This window comes from Rhagoletis pomonella, unplaced genomic scaffold, assembly GCF_013731165.1.
Source record: "Rhagoletis pomonella isolate Grant_MI unplaced genomic scaffold, Rhpom_1.0 Rhpom_scaffold_00002, whole genome shotgun sequence".
In the NCBI taxonomy this organism is placed as follows: Eukaryota; Metazoa; Arthropoda; class Insecta; order Diptera; family Tephritidae; genus Rhagoletis; species Rhagoletis pomonella.
Window position 1 is genome coordinate 32,400,003 of NW_023458556.1, and position 19,388 is coordinate 32,419,390.

A 19,388-nucleotide genomic window follows, 5' to 3' on the forward strand; every position below is an offset into this window, starting at 1 on the left:
GCAAAAAGAAAAACACCACTACAGTTTAGAACCACTTAAAAAGGTTAGTAGTTTAAGAAGGAAAAAAAAGACAACTGCAAGCGAAAAGATGGCCAACAAATTGACTCGTGTGCCGTCTGCGCGTCCCCCCCTCTTTCCGTCGCAGCGCAAAGTGACCATGCGGCTTTACGACTTTAGACAACCTCACTGCAACATTTAGCGGCTCGCTGACTGCACAGCTGTTGGGTTAGTCAGTCGAAACTACAAACGACCGAATATACAGCTCTGCCTCTGCCAAGCGATCGAATGATGCGATTTATTTTTTTTTTTCTACTACGTTTGAGCTACATCGACGTTGACGGCTTCCAACCGGCAGGAGGTGCATAGTAATTGCTTAGGAATCATAAAAATAATGTACCAACTTTACCAGCTATAGAATACTAAGAGCAACAGTGGAAGTCTGAGGCAACGGCAACAACAATAACAATAACAGTAACAGTGGCAATGGCTGGAGTAAGTGCAGCAGCGGCTGTGAAATACACACAAACACAGAAATGCCGCCATCAAACGTCGTTGTTGTTGTTGTTGGTATCGTGCAGCAGCAATCACTATTGTTGTTGCTTTTATTGTTGTTGTTGGTGCGGCAAGTTCTTGTCCAAATGTAGTTAGCCAAAGTCATAGCTATTATGGTGGCTACTTGTAGCCTTTTTTGTATTTTTATTTAATTTAATATTTTTTTTTAATGTTTTTCGCTCTTGTAAGTTGTGCATTTTCGTTGTCCAGCTCGTTGAGTTGCTTATGCTGCTTTGGTTTATAATTTGTTTTTTTTTTTTGTATATTCTTATATTTCTTTTCTTTTTTTTTTGGCTAGGGTTTTTCTATAATTTTTACTAATTTTTAATACAATTTTGCTTTCCTCCTTTTCGGTGTGCTGTGTTGTGTTCTGTGTGTTCTTTGTTCTTGTAGTGATCGTAAAATAAATGAGCTTAAATTGCAAAGAGTAAGCCGTGGCTTAAGTCAGTTCTCTTTTGAGCACTACACTAAAGTCAATAGGTTGTGTTGCAGTTAAATTCGACCAATCATAATTTCATAACAAGCTGAGCGCAATGCTTAAACGTTAACTTTAATATATTTTTTTATATAAAAAACAGCTCTTGAATTTTTTCTAATTAAAAATTTAAATAATATGTATCCTAGTAAACAGCTTAAATTTAATATTTAATTAACGCAGAGAGAGAGAGAGAGAGTTTTGAATATAATATTTTCAATTCATTAATTGTATGTAAGTGTCCGCAAAATCCTGATTAAAGCTTCTTATTTTAAAATTTAAATGGCCGCACGATTTGAGTTTCTAGGCATGTTTCCTCAACCAGTAGACTTTAGCCAATTAGACCAATTGTGTGAGTGAGTACCTACGCTCTCATTCCAAATTTCTTTCTATGATACAAAAAGTACAAAACAGCCTAAGTCTTCTCAGAGTAGTGCACTTTACAATAATAGTCTGCGGTTCTCAACAAATCGCAAACTCTAGCTTACCCGTATTAAGTACATTAGCAATTAATTAATAATAATTATTAATTCTCATCCCATTAAAGGGTTAAATGAACGTTTGGAGGCAAAATTGTTGGTCAATTCAAAACCGGTAATTTTAAGACTCAGAAAAAATTTTGGATATTAAAAATCTGGAAATAAGTTTATGGTTTTAAAAACTGGACATACAAATTTTAGGACATACAATTTGATTGCCATAAATTTATGGTCATCTTAAAACTGAACGTAATTTTTTAGACAAAATAAATTATGGACATAATATTGGTAATTTTAAAACAAAAAAAAAATCTTGACATAGCTACATGTTTGATCTTATAAAAACTGAGCAAACATTTTTGGTAGTTTAAAACCCGGATATAAATTTTTAATTCAGAATTTTGCTTATAAAAAAACGGAGCATAAATTTTAGGTATTCTTAAAACAGGACATCAACTTTTGAGGATTTAATGTTAAGTTTTTAACATTATATTTTTGGCCATTTAAAACCCCGACATAAATTTCGTGTTTAGAAACTGGACATAAAATTTTGTTTATTAAAAACTGGGCATACATTTTTGTTCATCTTAAAATAGGACATATGTCAATTTTTAGTCAAAATTAAAAATGAACTGCTTATTTTAAAACTTGGACAATTTTTGATCGTTAAAAATCTGAACATAAATTCTTAAACATTTTAAGAAGAATTGTGTTCCATTATGGCAACGCCGGACCACTCACAAGTTTGATGGCACCAAAAATTTACGAGCTTGGCGGATAAGTTTTCATACATTGACCATATAGCCCGGACCTTGCACTCTTTCTTATCTGACTAACTATTAAATATAGTAGACAATGGCAAGTGAATCTACTGGATCTTTAAAAGTTGGAGATGAAATATGAAAAATCTACCCGATAGATGGCGTCTGATACGACAAGATAATCCTATAGGTGTCAATGGAGCAAAGATAATTCTAAATACCGTATTTAAGTATCTACAATTCGATGCAAATTCAGAATTTAAATTTGTTAGATGAAAATAAACAGATATTTGGGCAAAGATTTATTTGATAGCTTGCGCTGGGTTCGATATATTTTTAAAACTTCTACTAGCCTCGTCAAATTTATTTCAGCAGTCGGATTGCAATATTCGCTATCACTAATTTTTATCGCCACTTTTAGTCGCCACTACTTCAAAAAAATGCTTTCAAGGCCCCAAAAATTGTAGTCTCGAATTCAGAATTTCATAAAAATTTAACTCCATCAATTAAATGTTTTTGCAAAAATTATTCTTTCCTCTCGCCTTGTCTCACCCATCTGCAATCACAATTGAAATCCATGCAGATTTTTTCTGCTGCCAACCTGCCTGCCGCCCAACCGTCAAATGCCAATTGCATTGAACTAAAGTGACATTTGCGCGCTGGTTGACCAACTGATGCTGATTCACCGCAGCGCCGGCATCAAACTAGCTGCTGTCTGCCACATCTCATAAACGCTGTCAACACGATATTGCACATTCGGCATAAATCCTCAGAGTAATGCAATGCAGGCAGCCAACTGCCAACTGCCAAATGAGCTGCTGAGCTGCGGAGTTGCACGGCTGTAAACGTCACAGCTGTAGGCCTCAAAACTGCGCGCGTTTATGCAACATGACACAATGCGTTTTTAATGTAATTTTTTCCTACTAAATTCTAAGCGCGTCTGCCTTTTTTGCTATTACTATGTTGGGCAATAGAAATGCCTGAGCTAAAAACATAAAAAAACCAAATTTCGAATAGCAGGCATTTCAGTTGCAACATAGCTAAATGAGCAGCCAGTGCAGTGCTGCCTATTAACTTCAACGATATGACTTTTCACATTGCTACAACTCAAATGCAATGGAAATCAGCCTGCAATTTAGAATGGATGGATTTTCCACTTCCACTTTTGCACCATGAAATGATATCCAACCTGGTGATGGCAAGCTGCTGCATGCCGCCTTCTACATGTTGCATGTACATGCTACCTAACAGCACATTATAGGTTGCTTTGCTGTTGGATCACCGTAGGTGCCAAACTTGTTCTATTTGGCAATGCTGCAGGCCAACGAGTTTAATGTGGCAACAATTATGAGTCAACACACCTTCACCTGAGTACATGGGGCACTCACTTGTACGCCGCTTACAACAATGCCGCTTTAAGTGTGGCTTGAATAGACATTTCGTCCAACAATCAATGCCCTTTCGGAGCTGCGGCGGCGGTACGTGTGGCAGCAATCGCAACAATTGCAAAAAGGCCATTGTGGGGGCGAACTGTTGTTGAAATTGCAAAGTCACGGCCCATCAATTGGGCCATTGCTAGTCAGCTGCAGCAGCAGCAGCAGTGTGGCATATCAATACGCACATTTTTCATTTTTCTCACACTGCCACAAACAAACGCATAGGGTCCCAGTTAGGTAATATTTCCATGGAAGAAGGTGGTTGTGGCAGGCAGCAGCAACGCCAAACTCCAACACTGTTTGCTTTGTTATTACCGTTTTATGTCTTTTTGTTGTTATTGTTATTTGCACTGCAGCACTTTTATGGCCCTTCCTCCTACTGTTTCCCATAACTCCTTCGCAACCATTAGCCCGACTTATGAAATTGCTGCCTTTCGTCAATTTCCTTTGCGATTTTTCAAGTGAAAAATATGAGATTTTACTGCTGATGCCTGGCTGCTGATGCCTGGCTGCTTAACTGACTCGCTCAGTGACTAGCTGCCTGCCTGCTTGCATGCCTGCCAAATGGTATTAACTGCTTGCTCTGTTTTCTACATTCTTGCCTACTGCCTCTTTGCTTATGCTTATGGCCAGACTTTTTTTGTTTTCACATTAAGAATTTTAGTTACCACCGCAGCGTTGCACGACTGTTTTATGTTGCATACACGTGACTGCATGCTGTTGGCACCATTTAACACCTATACTATATTATTCTTATAGCATTCGCCACTAGTTTTTGCTCTGTAGAGTCAAGTGTGATTGCGCAATTTCGGGTTAGGCAGAAATATGTATTAGCACTAAAATTTACTCCATTTGATAGGAAATTAAAATTTTTCCTAACTATTTTGGTCATATACCTAAGTACATACATACATATGTAGGCAAATAAGTTTTCGGCATCACTGGAAACTACTCTTCTTGAGATTCGAATAGTTTGATCTCAGATCTGATTGAAAACCACTTTATTTTGTTAATTTTAAAATTTTATATTAAGGTCGTATAACGGTTAAATGATGCAGAGAATAACTAAGGCAGTATTTGGCACCTTAACTAGAAGGTGTGTGCAACACGACTTATATTCCACAAGGTTGGAAAAGAGTCGTAATGTTGTTTTCATTCCCAAACCTGAAAGAAAATCCACTGACTGAATAGACATAAGTTTTACAACCTTCCTACTAAATGCTTTGGAAGGTCTATTAAACACGCGCATCAGATTCCTTTTCGGAAGATCCACATTAATAAGTATTGGGTCATATGGAAGATCCCCGCGGATTTTTAGGTAAATTTTTGGAAACAAATTTCCTTACTGAACATCATTTTTAGTCAAGTATATATTGACATTGTTGCCGTTGTGCGACTAAAGGGGCAAGTCGACCCTTTTTAAGCGCCAATACCCTTTGACCCGACTTTTTGAGAATGTTGATTTTTTGACCCTTTTCCAAAATTATGTGCGACTTTTGCTCCATTTGACAGATATTTTTTATGCCCGCTATTTTCTTTTTAAATTCAAGAGATTTATTGTTTTACTAGTAAAGAAAAGTAAAAATAATATGGTGACCCTTTTTTTCGTCAATGACCCCTTTTTTGCAACTTTCTGAAAATTCTCAACGGCAACACTGTATATTGACCATTTTATCCATGATCTTTCATAATTCTTCGGCGTAGAACTTCTGTGGTTTACCAGCGAAAAACATGGCCGACTGATTTTCAGCGGCTCTTCGGCAAATTTTTTATCATTAAACACTTAAAATAACTTTGTTTGTCGTCAATCCAGCAGCCGGTTTCCAACTTTCGCTATCGCTAAAACTAAAATTTTATTCGAATTTTTGGCGATCTCCAAAAATTGCAAATCCCTCATCCCTGTCGCTGAAGATTGCCTAGCCTAAATTGTAGTACTTTATCCGGCCGCAAGTGGCGCTGTACAGCAACAGCAGCTTTCAAAAATTGTTTCCATTTCATTGCTGATAAATAATGTATAATACAAATAATTTGCAAATACCTTACTCACTGTTTATATGACGGTGAAAACTTCTTTTTCAATATCCACTCACTTTATCCGGCACCTTTAAAGGAGCAACCCATGCGTATTTTTGCACTTGAACCTCACGACCATAAGCCTAAATTAAGAAACTCATGATTCGTATTGTAAAATATAATCCATCAAAACTCAAATAAAAGAAAAAACGGAAATTAAAAAAAGGTTACAATGTAAAAAATAATTCTTTCTTAAATTTTTTTTATTATTTTCAACTAAAAACTATTTTTTCATAACTATTTTATTCCAAAAAATGTTCGTTAATTGATTTTTCAAAAATTAGTTTCTAACTTTTTAATTATTTATTATTCCAAAAAGTTGTCTTTAATCTCATAATTTTTTACTATAAAACAATTTTGTCCAAAACAATTTTTTTATCTTATTTTAAACGAGCTTTTCCCAATTTTTTTTTTTCAAATATGTATTGGTTTTTCCACAAAGAAAAAATGTTTTCATACATAAGCTCTTATAATTTTTGTAGCCATTATTTTCTTAAAAAAAAATTTCTAAAAATTTTTTCTCACTACTTATTTCCGATACATTTTTATTTTCAAAAATTATTACTTTTTAACATTATTATTAAAAAATAATTTTTTCCTGACATAAGTTTACGGCAAAAATAAGTTATTTCTCTAAAAAAATTTTAGTTTCTAATCTATGATCTTTTTTTTTAATTGGGTTAACATATTTATTTCCGAGTTTTTCTCTGAAATTTCGTTTTATAGTGAAAGTAATTTTTTCTTAAAATAAAATTTTCACAATTTATTATTTTAGTTTTAACGAGCTTTTCCCAATTTTTTTTTTTAAATATGTATTTTTTCAAAAATTTTTATTTTTTAACATTATTACTAAAAAATAATTTTTTCTGGACATAAATTTGCGGCAAAAATAGTTTTTTTTCTCAAAAAATCTTACTTGAAATATGTATTTTTTTCTTCATAAAGACAGTTTCCATTGGTCCTGAAATGGTTAAAGCCAAAGAAAAGTTTAACAACAACTGATCATTATATTACCATGGTTGAGCCCGTGAAATGCGCATTTGAATTCTTGGATAAAAATACGATTCATACAACCCAAATTACTGTACTCTTTGAATAATGCTTGTGCCGTTTTTTCCACCTACCTAGAATTGCGGTGGCAGGAAGTGGTAACATTTTTTGGTAATAAAATTGTCCGGTTACAAAATCATCGGCAACGTGCAGAATTAGCTGGAAGAAACGCGTAGAGAGTCTTATACAGCCTATTAAATATTCAAGGGATCTTCAGCTGAAGGCGTAGACCAAAACCAAGACTTTTGCTATGGATGTAAACAGTTAGTAATTACTTGTTATAGAATTGCGTTAGAATTGTGATCAAGACTGAACGGGCAGTGCAATGTCAGAATATTAAGCTGCATCAGACTCGAAAGAGTCATGCTGTTGGATTTCAAAGCGAATAGCATTTCGACGGCCGAATCAAGAGATATCTGGCCCGTCGTGAGTTTCCGACGGCAATAAACTGCACATTCGAAGTAATCAATTTCCTTGTTGCAAAAGCGATATTTATCAAACAAAAATGTTTGCATCAAAATACATCTTCTCAATCATTACTAAAAAAATGCACTCAAGTTCAACTTTTTTCTTTGCAAAATCAATATGGATACATGCATACAAATGTATGTAATCATACACATATCGCCTAATCCAACTCAACCATTCGTCATACATTGAAAACTACTACATAATAGAAATCCGTCGCAATCCTTGCGACAATTAAATGTTTTGGGTATTTAACAACAACTTTTTTGTTTATTTTGTTTATACAAAAAAAAAGTTTTGCATAGAACACCAACAAAGCAAGACAACACACATATCTGCATATCTACATATACATATGTACCACCAAAGAAACCCCGGTGGTGTTGCATACGGCATTCGCTAAACCAGAAGCAAAAACCATAAAATATTGAAGTTAAATAACAACAATACAAAAACAAAAACAGCAATAATAAAAACAACACATTTTGTTTTGGCTGGCAATCATAGAATGCCTCAAATATCGTCCGGACGTAGCGGCGAAAAATGACGGTAAACGAGAGGACCAAGTTCAAAAGTTAAAAGAACTTTGTGCAAAAACTTTTATCGCAGCTGTTTTTTTTTGTTTTTTTTTGTTTTTAGCTTCTTGTTGCTTGCATTTTATTTTCACATTGATTTATTGTTCACTGCCAATTGTTGTTGTAAATGTTTTTGTTTTTAATGTGCATGCTATGTGTTGGTAAAACAAAAATTAGTATACTGCGATATTCAAAGGTCAGTTGTGGCATTTATTATGCCATCGTCTGCAGCAATAAAAAAAATGCGACGCATTGCATTGATGTTTTCTAATTGCTCGATTAACATCTTAAAGTTTGCCAAGTCTTCACTCAGTAGATATGCTCAAGTATTCAGTATCTCTTGAGCATCCTCATACTCCTACAGAGAATTATCAAACTTTTTTTATCCTAAACTAGCAAATTTAGAAGTACGAAATTCGCGACGGTGGTATTGTGTCCTTAATATACAAATATATATATATATATATTTTTATCAAAAATAAATTTTGGAAATTTTTTAATATATCCCAGTATAAAGTTTTAAAAAGATATTTTCTATACCTATTCGCCCTTTTGCTACTAAAAGTTTAGTCCTTTTCATTTCTTCTTTTTCTTTTTCTCTTTCTCTTTCTCTTTTTTTCTCTTTTATATGATTTCCATATTGTTATCCTATTTTGCACTGAATTAAAAAAAAAAATTTTTTTTTGAATGAATCATATTTTTGAAACTTCAAGACCTTTCACAAAAATTTTGATGTCAGAAAGGACAACCAAGAATGCAGTATATTATTTTCTTTGCGTGTAAAATTTACTGCTGCACGGTGTTGTTGGTTAAGATAGTTATTTTTTTTATTTGGCTGTTTCTTTAGCATTGTCTTGTACCTACGGTGACCATCCGTACTTTATTTTAAAAGACCGTCCTTTTTTAAGCTGCTGTCTTGTGGATTTATTTATTTTCCTACTACTTTATTTTATCCTAAATTTTAAATAGTCCTTTTTTGATATATGCAAAATTATTTCTTTAACATCCTTTATTTAATTTTAAAGTAGATAAAAAAAGTCGCCATCCTTGTCATTTACTTTATCAAAACGGGGCATTCAATACTCTTTTCCCAATGTGAGTGAAAATATTCCCAAAAACAAAGAAATCAAGATTTTGCAAAGCATATTGTATTTGGTAGAAGTTGTCCCCGTATTCCCATTAAGTAGATATCGTTCGGTGATATACCAACCACTTAGCTAATAGAGAGGTAATCAAGAAGAACTATAAATTCAGATATTTTTCCATCAATTCTTGGTAAAATTTGCCTGGTATGTAAGATACAGTTTGACTATCGGGCTATTGGAATACTTAAATAGTTACGAAAACTTTGGTAGGGCTGTACGATAAAGCATCATAATATTGCGATTCTTGTCAAGATTTTTAAATTAAAATTTGTACTTTATTTATAATCACTTTTTTTCCTATAAATGTATGTATATGTGCCACACATCGTCACTTTTAATTCAATGTATTGTGGAGCAGTGAACTATGAAATACGTTAAAAACCAAGCTTAGTTCCTTCTGCCGTTTTTCCAATCTAAAAAGTGTCGTTCTAAATGCCATAAATTCTAAATGCCATAATAAATAACTAAAACCGATTTTTATTATACATTGATATTTTCGAAACAGGGAAATCGCAATAAATGACATTTTTAACCAAAATTGTAGCCTGACAGACAGCAGTAATGCGGATTAACGAGCTGAGAGGTCGTGGGTACGAGTCGCACTGCCAGTAGAATTTTCATAATTTTTTTTTTTTAATTCATTAATGTTTTTGTGGATTTTTTTAATAAATTTGTACATCAAAATTTTAAGTTAAATGATAATAAAATAAATAATATGAAATTAAATAAAACCAACAGCTAGCCGGTTAGGTCAGTGTCATCATCGAAAATTCCCCAAATCCGCATAATTTTGAAGATTAGCCGCTGAACTTAATGCGGATCAACTACAGTTAATTCCCGAGATAAACACGAATTAACGAAATGATCCGTATCAACGCCGCCGCGTGTCTATGCTTTCAGCTACATACTCAGGATCTAGAAGTAAATGGAAGCCAGCCACGGCTTCGCTAGTAAACCACATCTTTATTAAACACTCTTTTGTGGCAACGTCTTTTTTTAAATGACATCAGCTCCTGTTTTCAATATTCCAGGTTTTTACGCTATGCAGATAACCTCAAACTCTTTTGAAGAGTTAATGACTTGTCGGATGTTTCTTTTCTGCAGCACGACCTGAGTAACCTCGTCAGTTGGTATCATACCAATAAGCTTTACTTAAATGTTAATAAGTGCTTTCATATGTCCTCAAAATCTTCAAACATTAGTTTTTCTAATTACAATATCTGTAGCACTCGCTTGGCCTCCATGAAAGAGTTTGTTGACTTGGCGTAGACTCTAATCTTTCGTTTGTTAATCATATCTCTTGTGTGCTTCCAAAAGCCTACAGTAACCTGGCTTTCCTACGTAGATATGCGAAACACTTTAAGGAAAGCATTATTAATCTCTTTAGTACGATCAAAAGTAGAGTATGATTCTATTATATGGAACCCTATTTACGGCTGTCGTGCCATCAGAATCGAAAGAGTGCAAATTGTTTCGTTTTGCTTTAAGTTCCCTTAATTTTTATCACCCGATGCCATCTTATTTTTCCGTTGTAAGCTTATTCACCTAAAAGCTCTTTAAACTAGAAGAATTATTCAGTTGCTACGTTTGTTTTTGTTGGCTCTTTGAATTGTCCGGTCCGTCTGGAGAAGATATTTTTGAATGTGCCTCACATATTTCTACGCTCATCTCTGCCGTTTTACTTGCGTGCTACAAAGGCTGACTTTTACCATTTCGACCCGGTTTTCGGTGCTGTTACAGAATTTAACAAGATCTACATTAATCTACAGCAGTAGATCCGCAAAGGCCGCACTTAAAGCATAAACAGACGGCAGCGTTGATCTGGATCAACTCGGGAATTAACTGCAGTTGATCCGGATTAAGTCCGAGTTAATCCGGATAAACGTTGCCGTCGGTTTAAGCTTTAAGACTACAAGAACGAAAAAGCTGGAAAGCGCACAAACGTGTGAAAATTAACACCCATCGCTCAAAGCGGATTACTACACAAAGAAAAAAAATTAACCATATCTGTTTTTTTTAAACTAAAACACATACCGTCGATGTTTTTGCAAAACCGCCCATCGACCAGTCGCAAAACCGCCTAAATCGCCGTTGTGACCAAATTGAGAATTGCTAACCCTGAACTCCAGGCATCGAGGTTTATGCATAAGAATCGTAAAATCGTTATTAAAATAACAGATTTGTAAAATAATAGCTAGAGAAAATACCGCCTATCAAGACGATGCCTTCAAAGAAACACCGTTTTTTCGCTCTCCTGTAAAATTTGAGTGCCGTAATATAGGCGGTTTTGCAAAAACATCGACGATATGATTTTGCGCCAAACGACCTTTTGTTTACTTTAATCAGATTTATTTTTGGAGATTTTTTTCTGTTGAACACGATTTCGTTGTGCACTTCACAGATGCCTTTTTCGTAATTACAAAAAAAAAAAAAAAAAAATATAAAGTATGTGTTCCGCCTAATGGGATTCGGACCTGGACACTCCTGGCATCAAACAATTGTACCAAGCATCTCAGAGCAATCAGCTACAGCTACCATACATGTTGCCATGTTTAAGTTTGTTTAAAAAAGAATTTCTATTCACAAATTTCTAATCGCTAAAATGAAAAATCCAAAAATAACACTTTTTGAAAAAATCATGTTACTTTTTTCTTAGTGCAACCCTTAGTGTTTTACGAGATACAAATTTTGCTGAAGATTTACGGGCCTGTACGTAATGGCGACGGCGAATACCGCAGACAAAGGAACCATGAGCTGTGTGAGTTTTACAATGGAATAGACATGGCGCGGTCAATGGACAGAAATGCTCCAGCTCTGAAAGTATTCAACTGGGAACCCGCTGGTGGTAGGAGAGAAAAAACGGAGGCCTCCTCTGCGACGGAAAGACCAGGTGGGGTAGGACTTGGCTTCACTTGGCATTTACAATTTGCATCAGTTGGCACAGAGCGTACAATTTAAACGCAGCGGTAAAGTTGAGCATATGCACAGCAATTGGAATCCAACCTAACCTAACTTTGGTGAAAGTTATCTTTTGGTTACCAACTTTAGCTTCCATGAATTTTTTAAACTGAAAATTTTGTTGGAATAAATATTTGTACATAAGAGTGGTCCAAAAAAAATTTTCCCGTAGTTAGGGTTAGGGGCACCTTCCAAAAATTTTCCTCTTGCCGAAAGAGATGCCGGCATGAAACTTCACGTTGCTAAGTATACACTTAGAGGATGCCCATAAAATGTTTATATTTTACTCTAGTAGTACATTTCACATATATTAACCAAACAATTGGTTAAGTAACCTAAGCCCATTTCAAATTTGAATTAACTGAAAAAATATTACCAACTTCTGTTGTCATGGCAACACTAGCTTTTTATAAAGCTCATCAATATTTGTCAGTCTTAAAGGCATTAGGTAGCATATTTTAAGTTCATTGAGCACCCTGTATAGGTTACAGTAGAAAATTTAAAGTTGATATAAATATTAGAAATGCCAACAGGAAAAATCTAAGGGGGGTGCCCCGATTTCTACCATGAAATTTTTCCCCCATACAAAATTTGCACCACTCTAATGTTTGTACATAGGTAAATCAAACCCTTATCAAAAATTTTGGTCACAAATTAGTGGAACTTGAATTTCTAGATCGAAAATTAAAATTTATTACTAGGCGTGTTTTATTTGACCAGAAATTAAGGCTAGTAGCTTATTTCCTAGCCAACATTAGTACGTACATACATATAATAATGAAAAACTATCTTGGCTTGTAAATTGAACTAGAGGCATTGTCATTCAGTATCAGAAAGATTTCTGCTTCAGCCAATCAGAAAGAGTCAAAAGCTTAAATTTGGCACTACAAGGTTTAAAAATTTATATATACAAAAACATTAATAATTATCAAAAAATATTAAAATTGTATGCATTTCATCTTGCCACAAAAGAGTCCAATGCGATAACTAGTTCATTAGCTCATGCCTCAATAAGCTAATTTTATTTTATTTGACCAAGATTTAACTATTAGCGTGTGATGGTTAAATAAAACACACCTATTATTGATGTTTCTCAAATTTTGAACACTTAAAAATTTAAAAAAATGTTAAGAACGAAAAACCGAAATTTTCAGACCTTGCTTTTAGTAGATACGCAATTTTTCTCTATTTTCATATTCTCTTCCTAAACCAAAACTTTTAAAAACTGCCTCTCCGTCTCTTTCAACTTGCAAAAGTGATTTTTTTCTCTCTCCACTATACGTCTTTTTTCACAACAGTGAAATCCGTACCAGCTATAGTCTCATAAATATTTTTTCCCCACTACTGTATGCAACCACAATATTGCCTTGAGACAAATAAACTCTCGTTTAAATTTCGCCTACTCACCGATATTATGTTGATTATTATGTAAAACCGATCCGAACGCCATTAGATCCTTAACCGATGGTGTTCTTGAACCGAGCGCGGCGAAACCGTCGCCCAGAAATGACGCCAGCGCGACAGCCCTAAGGGGCGTTTTCGATAATTCGGTTAGAATTTTGTAGCTTTCGCTTAACACGCCGCCGCCGTGGCAAGGCAAATTGCCGTGCGATTGCTTTTCAGATTGTTGATGTTGTTGTTGTTGTTGTTGTTGTTGTTGTTGTTGTTGTTCTTGTAGTTGATATTCCAATTGTTTTAGTTGTTGTTTTTGTTGCTGTGATGCAGTTGTCACTTGCTCTGCAGCCGTCGTCGTCCTCGTTATGCTAAGCTTAACTGCCGTTGCTTTAATTGTAGCCGTCGGCAATGCACTTAAACACTTTGAAAACTAAGAAACTCACACACTACACATTTTGACACTTACATATGTACGTATGTATGTAGGCGCAGCAGTTGGAGCGCACGCGAATTGTAATGAATTTCGTTGAGGCGACGGCTCAACGTTTGTGTGCGTGGCCCTTGGCGCGTCCGCCGCGTAAGCGTGCGCGCGTTGACGCGCTAATGCACGTAAATGCACACAATTATTAGCCTACTTTTAGGCGATGAACCCAGCAAACGCCGCTAATTAAGTAAGTAAGTAACTGGGTAGGATAGCGTGTGCGTGTATTGGAGGAAGCTGTGGAGGTAGGCGCGCTGCCAAACTAAGTAACTGACTGACGCGTTATCTGTCTGGCTGTCTAGCTGGCCGGCCGAAGTTGGTCGGGCGCGCACAACAGCTCACTTATACTACGGTTAATAATAACAAGAACAAATAGAGTGTTGAAGCAACAGCTTTCACTGGAACCGAACCCGAAAAACAAAGAACACAGATACACAGTTAGGCAAAAGAAGACTTGTTACTACACACACACATATACCCACACACAAACACTAACAATATGATAATATGTAGCATGCACGCGCTGAATGCGGCTTTGTTTAATAGCGTTAATTAGTGCGCGTGTGCATATGCACGAGGCGGTGTTCTAGTAGGCGCGGGCGCGGTTGTATTTTGGTCGCAGTTCGCGTGAAAAAAGGGTTTAATGACACGACTTTTGGCTGCTGCAGGCCTTTTTGCTAGCGAGCGAGCGAGCGCAAACACTTTCTTACATACGCGTCTGCAGTATATATGTATGTATGCACTTAATTATTTTCACTTGATACACTTGCACTTTCGTAGATGGTTCTGCAGACATATGCGCGCACGCTGGTATGAGCGCGAAGGCTTAAAGCAGGCAGATTGTTGTTGCGATACTTCTTTGGTGGCACAGCGCACTATTGTCTTGTCTGTTGAAGGCTTCAAGGCTCCCTTTCGCGGTGTGAAATTCACTTTTGGCACTTGACAGCTGTGATAAAAGCGCGGAGGCAGGTGGGGCGCGCGCGTTGAAGGAAGCTTGCGTTTTGACTTTGGAAATGTGCAACACTGGGCTAAAAGGATGGCGCTTGAATGTAAGCGTTGGCGTTGGGCGTTGAGAAATTAACTGAACGCGCGGCGCTGTGCAAAAACATTAAAAGCAGATTTTTCCTATATTTGCTGAGACCTCTCAAATTTTTGTAAAGTAGGGATATACTTTTTTCTCAAATTTATTTTCTAAAAATAAATATCGCTTGTGTTTGCTTTTTTTCGGCGTTTCAATTACATTTGAACATTGAATTGGCCAAATTTTCCACAATTTTCAAATTATACACGCTGTCACATCAAAGCACTTGCTTCTTAGTATTTCACGCTTTTTTTTTATAAAATCTGTTTCTTTTTTAAATTAAGCATAAATATTTCTTTCAAAACTTTTTTAGCATTCTGTTTTTATTTTTATTTTATTTGTTCTTTTTTGCCACGTCAATGCAACCGCGCGCGGTTCAACTGCAGGTAATGTCAACTGTCAGTGGCGGCCAACAGTGGCATTGACAGACAGCTGTTACTGGCTCAGCGCCAACGCTTTGTGCTTAAAATATGGCTGCACTTTTCTTGTAGCAAAATAATCGAATAAATATGTATTTACTTTACTTTTCACTTTTCAATTTGCTGCTGCTTCTTCTTCACCTTATATCAAACGCGCGCGGTATTATTCCAAGCAGCCGAAAGCTTTGTATATATTTTGCGCGACTCAACGTACCGTATTTGAGAAAATCGTTTGGTGGCGCACGTCAATAATCAGCATCAGGCACACGCCAAACCAGACCAACGAGCGTACAACGCGAACGTCGAAATGAAACTGAAGCGTTTGCCGCACGGAGCATATTCGAAGCGGCAGCGCCGGTCACAGCGGCCACGACCATCGACCGAAACAAAGCACGATGCGGACGCAGTATGAGCGCGCACACACACACACTTACACATGCGCGCTCGCGTACACCAACAAACCTGCAGCACCGCAAGATGAGCGCACCAACCACCACCAACCAGTAGGCAATAAGAAGCAAAAACAAAGAATACAGCAATCGAACAGCTGCTGCAGGTAATAAAGAGCAACAACTCGCAACCGGTTTGCCAACCTCCTCGTGCAAGCGCATACAAACGCGCCACCCCAAATGCCAACAAAAACATAAGCGCCTCAACGCCGCTCTCGTTGCGCTCAACAAGCCGTACTCACTCATCAATGCGCTTGAGCACGCTCGCATATACTGCGCCCAACTGGGCGTATCTTTCTCTATGCGCGCAAAAGAGCGCGCGCTAAGTAACGGAATTTCCCCTCCATCATTGAGTGAGCAGCCGTTAAGTTGTAAGTGAGCTCTCTCTACAAAGCAAGCGAAGTGCGAGTGCGCGCGAGATGGCGCTACTCTACACCAGCCAATTGGTATTGCACTCTCACTCGCACAAAAATCGCAATGGAGTCTGTTGCTGACATATTTGGGTAGTGTTTTGCCGGCATGGAGCGCGAGTGCTAACGACAGCCCCGTCGCCTGTGGCGTTTAACAAAAACAAAAACAAAAAAAAAATAGCAAAGGGTACCACAAAAATACATACATATATCCAAAAGGAGCTAGTGCAGCGCACCGTGCCGTGAGTATTTCAATGACAATACGAAAAGAGCCTGGCACCCAACTATAGAGATATACTCGTGGCCGTTGAGTGAGCTGAGCTTTGGAGCGAGCGCGTTTTATGTGGTTGGAGGGCGTTGCTAAGCAACTGGTTTCGCTCAGCATAAGCATTGAAAGGCGGCACGAGGCTTTTGGCTGTGTTGTTGTTGGTGATTGCTTGCATGGTTGTTGTTTTTATGATTACTTGCTCCGTTGTGCAGCCCCGCATATGCGTGTGAGTGCGTGTGTGTGTGTGAGGTTGCGCGCGCGGTCTCCTGTCGGAGTTTGTCGAACCAATGGCATTTTTCAAAGTGACATTTTGCTCTTTGCGCTTCTTATTGTCGGCAGGCGCTACGCGCACGTGTTGTTGTATACAACGTTTGTTGGTTTTGTTTGTGCAGTTGACTGCGGATTTTGTGTGTGTGTGTGTGTGTGTGCATGCGTTTCTTTTTTTTACTTTTATTTCTTCCTTGCAGCTACAACAAGTTTTCGCCTGCGTTTTTGCTTTTGTTTTGCCTTTTCTTTGGACTTTTATTTGCGCTTCTCTTACAATTCTCAACTGGTTGCTTTTGTATTTACACTTGTTGTTGTTTTTTATTATTCTTAGCTTCAGCTTATCAATAGCCATTTGTTGTTATTGTTTTGTTGACACCATGCGCTTGCTTTTTTTATTTTCTTAGCTGCATAGATACATTTCTGCTGGTTGTTGCTGCTTGGGGCGGCATTTTTATTTTTGTGATTCTTGTTTGTTGTTGTTTATGTTGTTGTTGTTTATGTTGTTGTTGTGACTTGTGGCTTGTATTTTCATAGTCGTTTTCCAAGGTAAAATGTCAAATGCGCTGCGTACTGTCAGTCGTGTTGGTTGCCTTGCTTGTTACTCTCCATGGCAGTGGCGTCGTTGGGGCTGTGCTTGAATGGGGAACAGCGTAGATGTATTTCTTTTCATTCATATATGTATTTATTAAAGAAATGCTCGGTGTGAATGAATGCCAATTATTTATATGTATCTATGTTTAGACTTCAAAATGAGAAAGTTGCCACCTACATTAAAATATTCAATTATTTAAGTAAGTTTCAGTAAGTTGCCTAAAGTCAGTTTTTGTTGTATAAAATTCAGGTAGAATGGAGGCTTTCAGTATGCAGTTATTATATATGCTTATGTTATTTCTTTTGAACAGTAAGAAAGTGCAGCTTTAGAAATAAAGCAAATGTGCGTGTTATTTTCCTCCAAATCGTAAGATTTAGCATTTTAGTCTAAAAAAAATTAGTATTGCATTTTACACGGCTAATTACCAAAGGGAATAAGTCAGCATTTTTCCGATATCACAAATTTGATACAGTTCAACTGAGCTCTAATCGAACCGAACTGCATTAAAATTTTCATATCGAAAATATGTTGACTTATTTCCTATAATATTTTTTTGGGCTATTTTTTTGGCAATTTTTTTCTTTAGCTTATGGAATGTTTATAATTTTTTTTAGGCCTAGATATACTACACAAGCAGCACCGGATAAATCCACATTTCAAACTGTGTACAAAAATTATAAAAATTCAACAAACTTTAGCAAATACAACCAAAAATTATGTAATGTTGTAGACTTTTATACAAAGAAATAATAAACATTAAATGAACAAAAGAAAAGTTTTCGAAACTGGTAAAAATGTCAGTTTATTTAATCAGCTGACCACATTGTTTTGGCATCTTTGAACAACCTATTTCGACTGTTTATACTTAATAATAGTGGCTGGTATCTCGTTTTGTGAGCTTCCTGATTTTATAGTCCATAGTTCGCTTGGATATTTTTACTTTTGAAAGTTTTGTATAGATATACTATTTGGTAGGAAAACTAAATACTTCTGGACTTTTAATTTTGCTCATAAATGTTCAAGGATTTGATCTCTTCTCTCATTTGATTTTTGTCTAGTCTCGTATTTTGCAGAATAGGTTTAATATACGCTTACATATTTTAAGATATAATTAAAATTATAACATGCCACCGAATACTCGAATATGTAAATAGAAATATCAGCAAGTCTTTTTTTATAGAAATAAAGATGCATATCTATGAACGCTCCGGTTAAAAGATCATTCAACTTCGCACCCATGGGTGGACCACAAATGTAAGGGCGCCCAAGAAAAAAATGGAAGGACGAAATGTTGAAGGACCTGTCTGTACTCGGGTTGAGCAACTGGCACAAATACGCATAGGAGAGAGGCAGTTGGAGAAACTTTTTGTCTCGGCCCCAACCGGCCGCATCTGTCAAATAAGAAGAATAAGATCTATGTATGTATGTATGTAGTTCATTCGATTAAATTTTTTCTTAATAGATCATTGATCAAAGATCGAATTTGGATAAATAATTTTCACTGGGGACGCCTCTGTCTCGGAAGCATAGAGTAACATGGAAGCTCTCAACTTACTTCTTGTTTTTTGTGTTGGTTACGCCAGTTTCGTCAGCAAACTGAACTCAAGCAAAAGCAAAAATAAGCATATCAAATAAAAAAGAATAAAAACAAAAAGAAAATGAAAACAAATTTCAAAGTGAGGCAAAATATCCGCCCCTTTGACTTTTCGAGTGAGCGTATCGCAGCGCCAGCAACTCTGCCTTGTCGCTGCTGGCGCTGTTGTTGTCTCTGCTGCTGCCGACGCAAAACTCGACCGACAACTGTCACGAATACACTTGTTTGTGTCTGTGTTTTGGCGTTGTCGTTGTCATTGTCTTTTGTATATAACTTTTTTCTGCTTGTTTTATTGCTTCAAAGATGCTATGCTGTCCGACGAAGTTGTATATTTACTGTTGTTGTTGTAGAGGTTCTCGTTGTTTTTGTTGCGCCAAGTTTTCAACGCTTAACATGACACGGTAATAAGCCAAAGATCAAAGAGGCATACAAATTTTTAAAAGGAAGCATAAAAAATAAA

The 19,388-nt window shown here is 36.5% G+C and overlaps 1 protein-coding gene across 2 annotated transcripts in view; it reads right to left on the bottom strand.

The window, feature by feature from the left end:
• Positions 1–15,650, bottom strand: part of LOC118733445 (LIM/homeobox protein Lhx1) — a 189,262-nt gene extending 173,612 nt beyond the window's left edge. Inside the window, exons 1-2 of one of the 2 annotated variants that reach the window (XM_036462829.1) lie at positions 15,454–15,650; positions 13,380–14,030 (exon numbers count right to left, since the gene is read on the bottom strand). In XM_036462829.1, the coding sequence (XP_036318722.1) occupies positions 13,380–13,422 (43 nt within the window). In that variant the 5' untranslated portion in view covers positions 13,423–14,030; positions 15,454–15,650. The remainder of the gene's footprint in view (positions 1–13,379; positions 14,031–15,453) is intronic. The other variant, XM_036462830.1, reaches the window with a different exon arrangement.
• Between the last annotated feature and the right edge of the window lie 3,738 nt (positions 15,651–19,388).